The sequence below is a fragment of the Quercus robur genome, chromosome 1 (assembly GCF_932294415.1).
Source record: "Quercus robur chromosome 1, dhQueRobu3.1, whole genome shotgun sequence".
Classification (NCBI taxonomy): domain Eukaryota; kingdom Viridiplantae; phylum Streptophyta; class Magnoliopsida; order Fagales; family Fagaceae; genus Quercus; species Quercus robur.
Genome location: NC_065534.1, coordinates 15,368,505 through 15,385,613, shown reverse-complemented (window position 1 = coordinate 15,385,613; position 17,109 = coordinate 15,368,505). Strand labels below are relative to the sequence as shown.

At 35.4% G+C, this 17,109-nt stretch overlaps 1 protein-coding gene across 1 annotated transcript in view; it reads right to left on the bottom strand.

Moving 5' to 3' along the window:
* The window catches only part of LOC126722779 (uncharacterized), a 34,559-nt gene extending 26,031 nt beyond the window's left edge, over nt 1–8,528 (bottom strand). The window contains exon 1 of the mRNA XM_050425930.1: nt 7,986–8,528. Within this exon, the coding sequence (XP_050281887.1) occupies nt 7,986–8,210 (225 nt within the window). The 5' untranslated portion in view covers nt 8,211–8,528. The remainder of the gene's footprint in view (nt 1–7,985) is intronic.
* Between the last annotated feature and the right edge of the window lie 8,581 nt (nt 8,529–17,109).

Below are 17,109 nucleotides of genomic sequence, written 5' to 3'. Positions count from 1 at the left end.
CACTCCAATCAAGCAAAGTGTGTAGAAAAAAAGACTTAATCTCTAACATAGAGCGTTCACATCCCTCAAAGCTTCTAGCATTCCTTTCGCGCCAAATACACCATAACAAGCAATGAGGCCCAATTCTCCACAACTCTATATTTCTATGTTGTCCAAACTTACCCTGCCAAGATTCAAACAACTCAATAACCTTCTGAGACATAACCCAATGGATTCCAAACAAACAAAACACCAACGACCACAACTCACAAGCAATGGGGCAATGAAGAAGAAGATGATCCACTGACTCCCCACAATTCTTACACATATAACACCAATCAAGAACTAGCACACGTCGTTTGCGAAGGTTATCTGTTGTTAAAATCTTACCTAAGGCAGCATACCATGAAAAGAAAGCTTTTTTTTTTTTTTGATAAATAACGTAAGAATATTATTAATAATAAAATTGCCAAACTGAGTACATTGGGGATGTACTATGGGGGCACAAATTAAAAAACAAGAGAACAACGATCAAGAAAAATAGAAAAGGAAGAACAAGAAAAATGAAAAAAGACCACACTCCATTCAAAGAGAGTGCGTAAGAAAAAGGATTTAATCTCCAGCAAAGAGCGTTTGCAACCCTCAAAGCTTCTAGCATTCCTTTCACACCAAATGCACCAAATCAAGCAGTGAGGCACTAATTTCCAAACATCAATATGACGATGTCGCGCAAACTTTCCTTGCCAAGCCTCAAACAACTCAAGCACAATATGAGACATAACCCATTGAATACCAAACAAGCAGAAAACCAAAGACCACAGCTCTCAAGCTATGGAACAATGAAGTAGAAGATGATCCACCGACTCCCCACACCTCTTACACATATAGCACCAGTCAAGCACTAGCACTCGCCTTTTACGAAGGTTATCTGTTGTTAAGATCTTACCTAAGGAAGCAGACCATGAAAAGAAAGCTACCCTTGGAGGAACCTTCAATTTCCAAATCATCTTCCAAGGGAAGGATAAAATGGTAGGAAGGTAGAAGGAAAGATAGAATCCTCTAACCTCAAAACCTCTACTCCTTGCTGGCTTCCAACACACCCGATCCGGACCCAAACCCCGTACCGTCGAAGAGTAGACCATATCCATAAACAGATCAAAAGATTCTTGTTCCCAATCTTGTGGAGGACGACGAAATTTGGCAACCCAATGAATCCTCCCACCAGACCAACACATAACCTCCGCTACTGAAGAATCCTTTGTTCTACTAATACAATAAAGTTCCGGAAAAGCCTCTTGGAGAGTACGATCTCCACACCACACATGCTTCCAAAACTTCACTCTAGTACCATCCCCCACATCATACAGAAGTATTTTAAAAAAACTCATCCAACCACTTCTAATATGTCTCCACAAATTAACACCATAAGCACTGGTCACCTTTTTCGTGCACCAACCACCCCAATCATTCCCATATTTCACCTCAATAACCCTCCTCCAAAGAGCATCGGTTTCCATGCCATACCTGCATAACCATTTTCCTAACAAAGCAGAATTAAAACTCCTCAATCGTCTAATACCCAACCCTCCAATCTGTAGCGGCTTACAAACCTGAGCCTAACTGACTAAATATAATTTAGAGTCACCATTAATACCACTTCACAAAAAATCACGTTGTAACTTCTCTATACGATTTGCCACCTTCCCAGGTAAAGGCAAAAGGGAAAGGAAGTATGTAGGTAAGGAGGAAAGAGTACTTTTGATAAGAGTTACCTTACCCCCCTTAGATAAATACAACCTCTTCCACCCTGCTAATCTCCTTTCTATCTTCTCCAAAATAGGATTCCAAATTGATAACTCCTCATATTTAGCTCCTAACAGTAGCCCCAAATATCTCAATGGAAGAGATGATTGCCTACACACCCCAACATCCCCACCAAAACATCCATATTATGCACTACCCCTATAGGAACCAACTCAGATTTCCCCAAGTTAATCCTTAAACCTAAGACCTCCTCAAATCTAGCCAGAATTGCTCTCAAACTAGCTATTTGCATAGGATCAGCATCACAAAAAATAAGAGTGTCATCAGCAAATAAAAGATGAGACACCATCACCGAGTTATCAGCCGTATTACCTACAGAGAAGCCTGAGAACTGACTAGTAGTAGTAGCCACATCCAACATACGACTCAAACCCTCCATAACAATATCAAATAGCAACGGAGACAAGGGGTCCCCTTGCCGAATCCCCCTAGAACTACCAAAGAAATCAGAAGGACTACCATTGATCAGAATGGAGAATTTAACAGTAGAGATGCAACACATTATCCATTTTCTCCATTTCTTTGAAAATCCACTTCGCTGAAGCATATACATTAAAAAACTCCAACTCACATGGTCATATGCCTTCTCCACATCCAACTTACACAACACTCTAGGAACACCTGACTTCAATCTACCATCAATACATTCTGAAGCAATTAAAAATGAGTCCAAAATCTGTCTACCTTTCACAAATGCATTCTACGAATCTGAAATAAGCCCATGTGCCACCCTTCGAAGACGATTGGCCAACACCTTAGAAATAATCTTATAAATCCCACCAACTAAGCTAATAGGCCAAACATCCTTGATCTCCACAGCATCCACCTTTTTGGGAATAAGAGCAAGAAAAGAAGCATTAAAACTCTTCTCAAACACAGCCTGAGTATGAAAATTTTGAAACACTGCCATAATTTCAGCCTTCAAAATACACCAGCAAGACTGAAAGAACGCCATAGAAAAACCATCCGAGCTAGGAGCCTTATCACCCTTAAAATCACTAATCACCCCAAACACCTCTTCCTCATCAAATGGCCCATCTAGCCAAAGTGCATCTTCCTCCGAGATACAAGAGAACTCCATATCATCTAATAAAGATCTATGAGCCACAGTTTCAGCATATAGCTGTCTGTAAAAATGAGAAATACAACCTGTTATAGCCTCCGGATCTGAAGACAATTCTCCATCCACCATAAGCCTATCAATGGAATTAAATCTTCTGTGAGAATTAGCTATACGATGAAAGAATCTGGTATTCCTGTCTCCTTCTCTAATACAAAGGACTCTAGACTTCTGCCTCCAATAGATTTCCTCTATCAAAGTAACTTTTTCTAATTCACCTCGAACTCTCTCCAATTCCAGCCTTTCTTCCTCCAATAAAGGTCGACTATCCTCAATCTTCTCTAAATCACTAAGCTCTTGCCACAATTTTCTCACCCGATCTTCAACATTTCCAAAAACCTCCACATTCCATTTCTTCAAGTCATTTTTCAAGAGCTTCAACTTATTAGTCAAAACAAAACTCGGAGCTCCTAGGACATTATAAGATTCCCACCAAGATCGCACCCTCCACAAAACCCTCATCTTTAAGCCACATATTCTCAAATCTAAACGGCATTCTACCTCTCTGAAAGGAACCCCCCTCAAGAACAATCAGGAAGTGATCAAATAACAGCCTAGGCAAGCGTTGTTGAGAGACAGATGGAAACTTATCCTCCCAATCTGCAGAAAACAAAAATCTATCCAGTCTAGCCTTCGAAGCAACTTCACGAGTATTAGACCAAGTGAAAGATCCCCCTTGAAGCGGAATATCAATGAGGCCTTGCTCAGAACAGAGGTAATACCAGATCTGCCCCAACAGTTCTAAATCAAATTACCTTTTTCCCCTTGTCCTACGTCATTGAGGTAAGCCGGAGACCGTTGACTTCATTATTTTGTAGGAGGAATTGGTTTTGGAAGCATGGCTCTATAATATGGAATATGGTACTCGGTTGTTTGATGTGGATTGTGTGGAAGGAGCGGAACCGTCTCCTTTTTGAGGACAACGTAATTTCATAGGACCAATTAAAATATGTGTTTCAACACACTTTTTTGATTGGGCACGGTGTTGGGGTTTTTCTAATTGTTCATTTGTTTGAGTTCCTAGCTTCACTTAGACCTACTTTATAATTTTTTTGTATTTCCTCATGTTCCTTTGTGTTCATCATCGCGAACTCAAAGTTTTATTTATTTATTTATCTGATTAATAAAATTGCACTACTTACCTATCAAAATATATATTAAGGCACCTCATGTGAGCCTCACTAGAATTCAAGCTTAAGTATCTTTGTATAGAGGAAGAGGAGACAGGAAGGGGTACAGACTCACATCCGGTTTAGATGTAATTTTAGAGGGAGGGGAAGAGGATCTAGAGAGGCATTATACCCCCTCAAGACTCCTTTTTAGCAATTCCCCTAACTAAAGGGAATATGAAGGGAGACAATAGTAAATTCAATGATAGTACTTCCCTTTTAACCTTTAATAATTTATTATAATCTACAACTAAAGTCTTATTATTCATCTCTCCCTATTGACAATTTACATGAGACCTTATCCTTTCATCTTTTTTCCATTTTGAAACCAAAAAAAGTAGAAATATATCGAGGGTGTTCCTTTTTTTTATCAATATATCTTATTACTTATCCAAAAAAAAAAAAAAAAAAGTAGAAATATCTACTTCCTCTCCATCCCTTTTTCTTAACATTCAAACAAGAACAAGAATTTTTTTTTAATTTTTTCTTTTGTTTGATTGGTAAGTTACACAAACCCGATAAGTCTTGAACCCATGACACCACCCTCCATACCATTATTATGGGAGGAGGAAACACTAACTGAGCTATTTTTTTTTTGATAAGTAAAACACTAACTGAGCTATAGCTCATTGGCAAGAACATTTTTAATATGTAGAAAGAAAACTTATATTTAGTCCTCTCCTCTACCTCTTCGCCTTTATCCTCTCCTTTCCTCTTTTGGAAAACTTCCAAAAGTAGCATAAAGCACGTACAACCTCACCTTGAATAACAATCTCATATCTGAACCCCTTACTAATGAGATATACATTATTTGCATCTTTCCTAATAGAACTATCCTAGAGAGGGGGAAAAGAAAAGGCCACCTTTGAGGGAATTGCATCACATCAAATGCTATTATGAGGAAACCCTACAATAGGAGTTAGCCTTGAACTTTTGACTCTGAAATAAAAACCATCCAAATTTGACAATTTTCTGCACCATAAACCTTTGCTGAATGCAACATGTGAATAAAACAGACTCATGAGTAAAGGAAACCCTTTTATTGACTAAGAGTAGTGTGTTCTTGGTCATTAAATGCATTGCTTATTAAAGTAAGTGCCATGTTCTTGAGATCTTTTTATCAGTTTTGACCCCAAAAGGAGGAGAAAGGGATATCCTAGTGACCTTTTCTTACTACTCTTCAACATCGGTCTCAATTTTGTCAATTTCACTCCATTCCAGCTGGAAAAGTTGAAATGTTTTGTTCCAGTCAGTTCAAATTATATTTAAATTCTGGCCAGTATGAGTTCACACACCACCACTGAACTCACCACCACTTTTTTTCCCTTTCTCTTTCTTTCTAATATTTTCTCTTCTGGGTAAAGATCTACTCATACATAGAGCATAAAATAAAAAATAAAATAAAAAAGTTTAAATTCCAAAGGCAATTGTTCTATCCCCAAATGTGCAATTGTGAATTCCAAATATCTACACTCCAATATCAACCAAAAACTCCTTTCCAACAAGCTAATAAATCCAAAACTCTCTTTAGCATAACCCATTGAATTCCAAACAAGGAAAAAACCAACAACCATAGATTTCATGCAAAACCATACACAGGTATTTCATTTTTTATCAATAATTCAGTTACTTGTCAAAAAAATATATTGTATGCAAAACCACAATGAAGGAGCAAGTGATCTATGGACACCTTATTCTTCTTGCCCATACAACACCACTAAACAAATATTCTTCTTTCAAATACTATCCATGGTAAGGATTTTCCCTCTAGTGGTTATCCAAGTAAAAAAATGCTACTTTTGAGGGAGCCTTGAACCTCCAAATACTTTTCCATGGAAATTGTTGAAAATTTCCACAAGAAAGAACCTTTTAAAAAGATTTTACCTCAAACACACTGCTCATTGTTGGTATCTAGCACATTCAACCTTCTCCCTTCCTCTTGATCTCGATAGAATAAATAAGATCAAGGAAAGACATTAGAATCTCCATCTCCCAATCATGAACAGCACTAATAAATGTAATATCCCAATGAATACCACTTCTATTCCAGTGCAAATACTCTGCCACATAAGTCTCTTTTGAACAAGCTACACAAAAAAGGTTCCTGAAACACAACGTTCTTCTTCTCTTCTTCTATGAATTGGATCCTTATTTTTATATTGATGATGAATGATATATATTTTTGAGCATTTCTATATTTTTTTCATTTGGGCTAAGAGTCATGTAGCTCAACTAGCACCTCCTGATGTTTTCAACAAAAACATCCAAGGTTCAATTCTCCCTACCCCCAACTATTGAACTATCAAAAAAATATTTTGTTTTCCTCCATTTGGTGTTTTGGGATTTTCTATGTGATGATGTTAATAATGTTTCTTATTTGATTTTAAATTGATAAGGTATAAAACCATATGTAATGGAGATAGATAATCTATTTTGTATTTGAATACATACTACCCTACATGAATACATACATATATACACATATATACTATACATATACTGGAAAATCCCAAAACAATATGCTGGAATAGACCATTACCGAATTATTTACTTCTTCACTGTCCCATAGCATATGAGATGTGGTCCATGGTCTTTGGTTTGTTTGATATTAATTGGGTTATGCTACAGAGCATTATTGAGTTGTTTGCTTCTTGGCCAGGTAAGTTCGATCGACACCAAAATGTAGCTCTCTGGAGGCTTGTGCCTCATTGCTTATATTGGTGTCTCTAGCGGGAAAGGAATGCTAGATGCTTTGAGGATTGTGAACAGTCAATTTTCGAGATCAAGACTCTTTTCTTTCTTACTCTCCTTGTATTTCTCTTCTGGTCTTATTTTATTTTTGTAATTTGGGCTCTTGATGCTCTGCCCTTGTAGTACATTTCCAGTGTACTTGGGTGGTTCTATTTATATAGGTTTCAAGTTACTTATCAAAAAATAATAATAATAATGGTTACTAGAACAATTGTACAAAATTAAAAATTTTAATTAATCTCCCTAAACATAAACAGGGTGCAACCAATCCTTCTAAATTTCTAATAGACTATAAGAGTAACTTCTTCCTACTCTAACAATAGAAACAAGATTAATTCCATTTATTAGCCTCCCTTTAGGCAATATGAACTATTTTTTGAGGGAAGCTCAACCAAAAATGGATTAGGAAATTAATTCAGGGATCTTTTTTTACTGCAAGCCAACAAGTTGGGCCAATGCTATAATGGAGAAAAAAACAATTAGGGTAATACTAGTATCGCTGAGTTGTTTGTGTTCCCTACAACCTCACAAAAGCAGTGTACCCTGGAATGAAGAATCTGAACATGAATGGCGGCTCTTCGATGATTACAGAATGGGCGAACGGGTAAAAGATTCCATCACATGCTTTTACATCACTGAATCAATCATTGACTAGTGGACTCTGCACATGCTTCTTTTGATTGGATCAATATATCTAGTAACATAGCGACTCGCAATTTAGTCCTGGACTACATTCTAGATATCAAGACCAAACAACTTCAGGCAACATTGTCTTCTGGAATAACTAAAAACAAGGGAGTAGCATTGAGATTCAAGCATCGGTCTATCCAATTATCAGCTACTGTAAACTATCATGCGCATTCCGTTTCTTGCTAATGCGCTTAGAACCCTCTTTCCCGTGCTTTAACAACGGAACTAATGCGAAAACTTTGACTCCTAATACTAACTACTGAAGCAAAAGCCAACAATTAAAAGAGGCTTCCGCTTCGCCTAAGTGACACACATAGAGAAAGCATTACTTTCCCGCATTTTCTCAGCAGCCAAACAGAATTTTAGCAAGTTCGATTCAAAACAATAGCATTGAAATCTGGAATTCGAACTTCACAAAAAGAAAAGCTACATTGAGTGAAGGGACATTTTACCTCGGGGCGATCAGAAGTAGAAGGAAGAAGTCCAAGCGATCTGGCGGACCTAACGGAACTGAGAATCTTCTCGCCGACCTTGGACAAATCCATTCCGCCTCCTTGGAACAACAAAAACGGGACCAAGAAGAAAATCCTAGAGCTATCGAGCCCTTCGCTCAAATCGCCATTGAACAAGTACGGATTTCCCAAAACAGTGCCGAACGGGAACAGATTCGGCTGCATTTCAATTCAAATCCCAAAGAAGATCGAGATCAAGATCGAACCCTTCTTCAAGTTCAAAGCCCATTTCATGAAAGAAGAACAGAAACCGCTTTTTTTTTTGGTTTGAGATCTAATTTATTGAAGTGGTTTTTGGAGCTAGAGAGAGAGATTTTGGGAGTGAGATTTGGCTTTAGGCAGGTGTGCTGTGATGTGCTGTTCGATGAATAATAATGAGAGGTGTTATGTAAATTGCGCATGCGTTGTGTTTTGGTGGAATTTTCGTGCGTAGAATATGAATAGTCAATAGACTTATAGTTACTGCTTTGTAGACTTTGGTGCTCAGTCTGTGACCTCACCGCTACATGTCGTTGTGGAGGTGTAGAATGCTGAGTTGATAATGTATGTGGTTACGGATATATAGGGTGTTTGGTAAAAAATTTCTAATAACGTTGTTTGTATTTTTTGAAAATATGTATAGGTAAAAAAATGTGTGAAAAAATGTATAATATTGTTTAAAAACTGAAAACTATTATTTAAACAATTATAACAAGCGGGTCCTATAATCATATGAAAAATACTGACTCAATTTCTTTATCAATAAATTTCCGTAGTTTTAAAAATCAAATATGATATCACCTTTAAGTATAATTGTATACCTTCTCAAAAAAAAAGTTATAATTGTATAAGTGCTTGTGGAGTGTGAAGGTAAGGATTGGAGTTCAAGTTTCTAAGGTGAAATTTCATAGACATATACATTTAGATTAAATTAGAATATGATCTTCTCTCATAAATATAGATAAAATCCAAAAACCAAAAAAACTCCTAATTCCTAGTTTTAGATGTTTTATTGGACCATATTAGGGTTCGGTTCTCAATTGAATTGGTTGAACTAGTTGATCCGGTTCAATTTCTAAAACTATGTAAATTTCATAATTGTTGAAATATTCTATTGCGAGTAAGAAAAAAATGTGGATCCATGAGTGGCAAATTGTCAAAAGGTGCTACATGCAATATGTTACTGGTTTTCATATAAATACACCAATCATATCACTTTTTTATTTACCACTAACAAGTTGCCACCTAAATTTGTTGTAAACAAATGTTGTGTCTTATCGTTACTCCAATTGTTTTCTCTCATTTTACCATTTGAGTTGGCTAGAAGCATGTTTCAAAAAAAAAAAAAAAAAGAGTTGGCTAGAAGCATAATAAATAAACAAATTTAGGGACACAACATGATAGCAATGATTGTTGTGATTTAAATAATATCACTTTTAGTTAAGCATCGTCATAATTTCAATTTAGGAGAACGAGATTGGAAGCAAAATTAATCCCACAAATATTATCAACATTAATATAAATAAATACATAAACTAATTGCATAAAAATGTAATAGCCATACATGGTGTGGGGGGACAAGGATCCAAACAACTGATGAAGCCCACAAGGAGGTAAACCTTGGGAAACATAGGTGGGTTGTCCTCGGAAATTATATACTTAACTCGTACATAAGCTGAACAACCATGACTGGTGGGGGTGCGAGTACATCTGCCCAACCTCGGAAGGTCAAGGGTCAGAATTGAAGGGATCATGGTGCAACCCGAAGGGAGACAAAGGTAACTTGACATTAAACAAGAAAGAGAAGAAAAATGAATGACAAAGTGGTCATCCCTTTCGCATTAAATGCACTGCAACTACTTGGCTGGCCGCATTAATGGGGAAATGACCATGAATAATGTCTCCAATAAAAACCTTCTAGCAAGGTCTTGATAGGACAAGTATCAAGAAAGTTTGATCATGACCCTCCAAATGTAAGATCCAGAATCTAGATGCATCTTTGTTAAGCTATATAAAGTCAAGAAGCACCTGGATCAGAGGGGTCTAGTTTTTAGGAGAAAAGAGAAAGAAATTATCCAATTGTAACCTCATCCTCGGACCAAACCCGAGGACAGACACTTAGCCATTTCAAGGCTATTTCCAGTTGAACATTAATCACTACACATATAGTTTTGATCTGACTTTCATCCTTTGTCACATAATGGGTACTTAGGGTTTGTTTGGATACTGCTTATTTGCTAAAAATTGAAAATTTATTGTTGAAAATACTGTAACAAAATAATTTTTAAATGTGTGAATAGTGTCATGGGACCCATAAATGTATGTGCATTTTTGTGTTTTTGGCTGGATTGTGAACAGTGCCATGGGACCTAGCAAAAAACAAAGGCGCAAATGCAACGCTGAATCATTTGCACGCAAACGCACACTTAAAGGTTGACCTTGCATTCCACCTTTATAAATTAATTGAGTGAGCGATCAGTAACACAATTAAAACCAGCTTTATTTATCTGTTTCACAGTTCACCCACCACACAGTGTAATACATTGTAAATTGTAATTTATTTAAAAACCTTTGTTAATTTATTGTTAAAAGTATAATAAAATTCCTATAGGTTTGAATGCCTATATTCTTCTAGTTATTTAACTTTTAAGTTTATAACAATATTATGAAGTTTGAAACAGTGAAAAGTGTCAAAATGTTAAATGACAACAAAATACGCAAGTATAATCCGTTTCATTCATGATGTGGGCATATTTTCTCTAGGGTTTTGGCCTAATAGCATGTTTCTAAAATATGTAGAATAAGAAGAGGCAATCACATGGTCACTAAAAGAAAGACAAATATTATAATTTTCAAGACTAAAAACAATCGCACCAACCTAAATAAAGGCTATGTTTAGCCAAAATTTTACATAAGCAAGTAAAAAACACCCCACATTAGGCCCAATAAACTAGCCGAAAAAGAAGTTAGCAATGAATAGCACCTCGCCACACTTAGTTTGATATATATTGTTCATCACCAAACTCATTTTAAATCAATTTCTCTCTCTAGACATGGTGTCAACTGTCAACAAGTATGCAATGTAACTCTTTTTTTTTTTTTTTTTCATTACAAATTAAGAAAGAATACCTATTTTAACAAAGTTGTTTGAAGATTCTACCTATATTGTAAATTTGTAATAACTATCTAATTTTTTACCAAATGCATGCAACAAGTATGTAACATAACTTTTTATTTTATTATATTTTTTACTAACATGTAACTCATGCAAACACATTGATGCATTTAAAATTGAACATAATTTTTATTATAAAAATATAAATAATTAGTGAAATATATATATGTGTGTGTATATAATATTAATAGGCAAAACTTAAAGAAAATCCATTTAGATTCTACAATTAAAGTCTAATTTTGCGTCATGTCCTAAATTATTTATTTTTAGAGAGAATTTTATTTCTTAATTTTTGAGACAAATATGAGACCACATTATAAATATTCATCCAATATATATATATACACACACATATATAACACACATATATATAGGCAAAATTTAGAGAAAATCCAATTAGATTCTACAATTGAAGTCCAATTTTGCGCCATGTGTCTTAAATTATTTATTTTTAGAAAGAATTTTATTTATTAATTTTGGAGTCAAATGTGATACCACATTATAAATATTCATTCAAGTGAGTTATTACATACAAAAATCAAAGAGTCTATAATTAATGAACATAAACTCTTTTTTTTAATAATATGTGTGTGTATATTTTTTAAATGGACAATTTACATTTTCTACTTAATAATATTCTTACCAATGTTATGAATACCGTTTCGGAGCCCATTTCGGTTTGTCTATTGGAATGAAATATTTCGGTACCGGCCTATTTCGGCGTACCGTTTCAGAGTGTTTTGGAGTTACGTTATTTTATAATAAAAAATATATATATTATTAATTTTTAAAAAAACCTATATAAATTATTAAGGGTTTTAAAGAAGTTATAATTACATATTTCAACTAATATGTAATCTTTAAGCCCAAATAATAATAATAATAAGTATCAGTTCACTCATTTATAGAATATAATAAGAGTAATAATATGAAAAAAAAAAAAAAAATTTGATGTGAGTCATGTGGGGCTCACAAAAACAAAACAAAGAAAAAATTCAAATTTTGAGAGTAAAAAAAAAAAAAATTTCAAATTTTAAAACACAAGTGACAAAAGAGTAGTATGTGGGCTGACAAAAACTAAACAAATAAAAAATTTAAAACAAAGGACATAGCATTTAAAGGAAAGGCTGACAAATAGTAACATACATTACCTGTACAGTACACAAATAAAAAAGGAAAGGCAGCCCCCAGCAGAACCAAAACACACCAGAAGAGAAAATCAAAAAGAGAAGACGAGAAGAAGAAGGGTCCGAAACCCACCAGAAGAAGAGGAAAAAAGAAGAAGAAGAAGAAAGGTCTGAAACCTAGAAGAAGAAGGAAAAAAAAAAAAAAAGGAGAAGAAGAAGAAGAAGGTGGTATGAATTTTTTTTTTTAAGCCAAAATCTAGTATCGGCCGAAATACAAACCCACTAGAAGAAGAGGAAAAAAGAAGAAGAAGAAGAAGAAGGAAAAAAAAAAAAAAAAAGGAGAAGAAGAAGAAGAAGGTGGTATGATTTTTTTTTTTTTTAAGCCAAAATCTGGTACCGGCCGAAATTTGTATTTTGGCCAAAATTGGCTGAAATTGACCAGAATGGCCGAAATTTGACCTGAGGTGGAATAGAGAGTAATATGGTACCGATTTATATGCCGGTATGAAATATTCTGGCCATTCCGGCCAGATCGAAACGGAATCAATAACAATGATTCTTACAATACTTTTTAAAGAGTTAAAAAAAAAAATGACTATCAGTAATATTTAAATTATATATGTAAGAATTACATTGTACATCTTACTGTATTTCTTTTAAGTATATTCATGCTTATGTATGGGTTACAAAAAAGAATAGCATGTACGAGCAACCGCATCAGTGCTTGCAAAATAGAAAAGGGGTTAGTTTTACACATTTTAACAAAAAAAACACTCATATCAATGCTTGCATAAGTTTGTATATATGCAAATGTGCTACAGCAACCGTGCATATATGCACAGTTACTGTAGCTTTGCATTCAATACTTTACTATTTTTTTCTCTCTCCTTCACCTCACTCTCTCTTTTTCTCTTTGGTCCTTCTCACTCTCACCTCACTCTAGTCGTGCCACAGCCATGCCACCACCGATCGCCTCACTCATCGATGCTTTCAACGATCACCGCTGCTCTCTCGCCATAGCCATGCCACCACTGATCACCTCACTTGTCGATGCTTTCACCGATCACCGCTGCTCTCATTTTTCTTTGTTTGATGGTTTTGATCAATGGTTTTTGATGATTTCAATGGGTTTTGATGATTTTGATTAGTGGTTTTGGGATTTTGATGGGTGGGTTGATAATAGAGGCTAGCTTGATGATGGTGGTTGATCTCATTGATGGTGGTAGGGTGGGTTGATGGTGGGTGTGGATTGATAGTTGATGGTGGCTAGGTGTTGGTTATTTTGGGTAGTGTTGGGTCTGAGAGAGAGAGAGGGGTATTGAGTGAGATGGTTCAAGAATAAATATTTTATTGAATAAATGTGTAGAATAGATAAACTGATGTAGGTGTTTTGTGAAAGTAGGTGTGTAAAATAGAAAAAACATGCTTTTTTTTGCAAAATGGACAGAAATTTTGCATCCATTGACATGAATGCTCTAACACATGCATACGTATAGATACATTTAAAATTAAACATAATTTTTATCATAAAAATATAAATTAATTATTTTTAAAATGTAAACGTAATTAGTCACATATTAAAATTCTTACCTAAATTTAATATTACTTATGATCATTTTCTTTCTAATTTTTAATAAGATAGAACGTGTGGTGATTTTTATTGAGTATATTTGATTTTTTTAAATAAATTTTATAGTTTATTAATATTAGATTTTTAGTATTTTGCATTTATTAATTTACTTGGAACAAATATTTAAAAACTTAAGTGGACACATGGCACAAACTTAAGTGGATAATTATGGTGTAGTCCTCACATAAATTTAGACATATAGTGCAAAATTGGATTCTAATTTCAAATTTTGATTGAACTTTTTCTGAATTTTACCTATTAAAATATATATATATATATATATATATATTACAAATTAAGAAAGAAAATCTGTTGTAACAAGTTTGATTGAAGATTCTACGGGTCTATTTGGGATCCGTTTATTTTGTTGAAACTGAAAACTTTTTACTAAAAGTTCTGTAGATAAAGGTAAAAGTTAGTTGAAATAGTATAATAAGACCTATGAATAGTATCAAAAAGTGCAGTGGAACCCATGAATAATACCAAAAATAAGTTGAGTAATAAAATAAGTTGGCAAAATTAATCATGTCAAACAGACACTACATTTATTGTCTAACTATTAGTTTTTTTTTTTTTTTTTTTTAACAAATAACTACTTTTAGTATTTTTGGAAATAAAATTGTAATTTTTTTATTACACATTTAACATAAAAGTTACAAAGAATTATACATTTTAATAAACATTATGTTTTTTTAGGAGAAAATATATTAACATTATGTAAATAAATTACTGAATATAAATTGAAATCAAAGCTCAAAGGTAGGGATGGCAATGGGGAGGGGCGGGGCCGAAGGATAGGGTCTTCGTCCCCGCCCCACATGGTTTTGTTTTGCCCCATCCCCGTCCCGCCTTGCCCTGCATGACGGAGAAAACTTTTTCACCCCATCCCCACCCCTAGGGGCCCCGCGAAGCCCTGCCCCACCCCGTAAAACTTTACTTTTTGTTAATTTGCCCTACAATTAGTACAATTTTTTAATGAAACTTATTTCATTAATAAAAATATACTTGAAATTACAACTAAATTTATCCCATCAAATCAAATCAATTTTTATAAAAAATTGAATAATATATCTGTAAGGACTCAATTTGTAACGACCCATAATAGTGTTGGATTCGCACGTAAAAAGGCCCAAACAATATCATTTGTAGAGCGTGGGTTTGAAAGGTTAAGCCTTAGTCACCAGACGGTGGGTTTTTCGTGGTGTTCATACATAGTTAAATCGTGTTCGCCCTGGGAGTCTTTCTCTTGGAGGCGGACTGGGAGGCTCTGGTTTTTGGCCATTTTTCCCCAGCCCCTTTTTTGGCGCACTAACCTTTACATTATATAGCCCTTCTTGGTTGATCTTAGCCCTCCACTTGTTAGTCAGGCAGGTGCCCACTTCTGTACCCGTCTCATCAGCTGTCCCTCCTTACTTTCTGTTAGTTGCGATGATCGAAGTCACCCTGTCCAGGCGTCTTTTCTCATTAACATGGTCAGGACACTGGCGGGTGCATTTAATGCGAAGGGAACGTATTTACCCTGAACCAGTTTTGCACCGTACCCCCACATGGGTCCCATTCTACTCGTACTTCCTTCAGGGGGCTTTTTTGGGGGCAGCCTTCATCGAGACGTTGCTCTTTCCCCTGAAGTCCTGGAGTGCCGAGGACAGGGTCGTCCTCGGCTGTTCCCCTTGATACTTCGAACTTTCCCCATTCGTCCTCGGCCCGCACCCTCCTCGGCATGGGCCCGAGCCCTAATAGAGCGTGGGCCAGATCATAAGTTCCCTGGGTCGGACCATAAGTTCCCTGGCCCCACAATATCCATATGTTTAACAAGACAATCAAAAAATAAAATCTCATATTATAACATATAACAAAATAAGGCAGAGAACTATATTAGGTAGAATAAATTAAGTTAATATTGATATGTTTGTTTAAATAGTAGGGTTTTAAGGTATGAAAAAATTACAATTATAACTCTTAACAATGCGGGGCGTGGCGAGGACGGGGAGGGGCAGGGCGGAGTGGGTTTAAAAGGTCTAAACTCGCTAAAATCTTGCCTCATCCCCGCCTCATCACCCTTGCAGGGAGGGGAAAACCTAAGCGGGGCAAAGCGGGAAAGGGCGAGTTAAGCGGGGTGGGGCAAAATTGCCATACCTACTCAAAGGTATCCTAAGTTTTATTTTATATTTATTTAAGGAAATTGGTTTTTGATGAATATTTAAGGAGATTCTTAAATTAATATGTTGAATATTGAATAGTGCACCCTAAAATGAAAAAACTCCCCCAAAAAGAAAAAAAAAAAGAAAAGAAAAGATGTGGACCTTTTCTTTCTCATAACCCGTGCTATACCTAGCTGGCACCACCACCCTTGCTTACTATCGCGCCACCTACCAACCACCTTCACAGCCTCTCTCTCAACCCCGACTGCGCTGTTGCCTAGTCCACTGCCCAGTAATTCTCTCTCTGATATTTTTAATAAGCTCTGTTTGATGCATTGAGAATCAAATTTTCTCATCAAAGTAAGGCACTCTTTTTTTGTTTGCTATCTGAAATTGGCTTTAGGCTTTAGCTTTGAGAAACTTGACTGTAACCGGTTGTTTTAAAAAATAAGGAGGTAGGCCATGGCAGTGGAAACCCAAGTGTCAGAGCCAGCTATGGTTTCGAAGAAGAGAAAGGTAGGGAAGAATTGTTGACACCCTATTTTGCAACCCGCATTTAACCTTACATGGAGGGTAAAAGGGTAATTTCACCTTGGAAATATGCATCTTGATTCTGGTCATTAGATCCTTAATCTCATTTCACCAAAATGATCTTGATTTTTTAATGATCAAATCGACTGGTCATGAGCCCTAATCGAACTATCAGATTGAAAATTATCATGAAATCAAGTTTTAATGGCTGAGATACACTATCACAAATTGAGTTCGACTATATGTGATTATGAACAATTGATTTCAATTGGTTCTAAGTATAATCAATTTGAGATCGATGATGTGTCATAATTTGATTGGTTAGGACTATATTTTATGGTAGGGTTGCACACACCTAATTAACTAAATAGTTAAACATTAATTATTCAATGAGTAATTTGTGCAATTATCTTTTAATTAGAGTAAATTTTGAACCAATTAAGTCTGAAATGTGAGTGATTGAAGCCATTTAATGTTAATT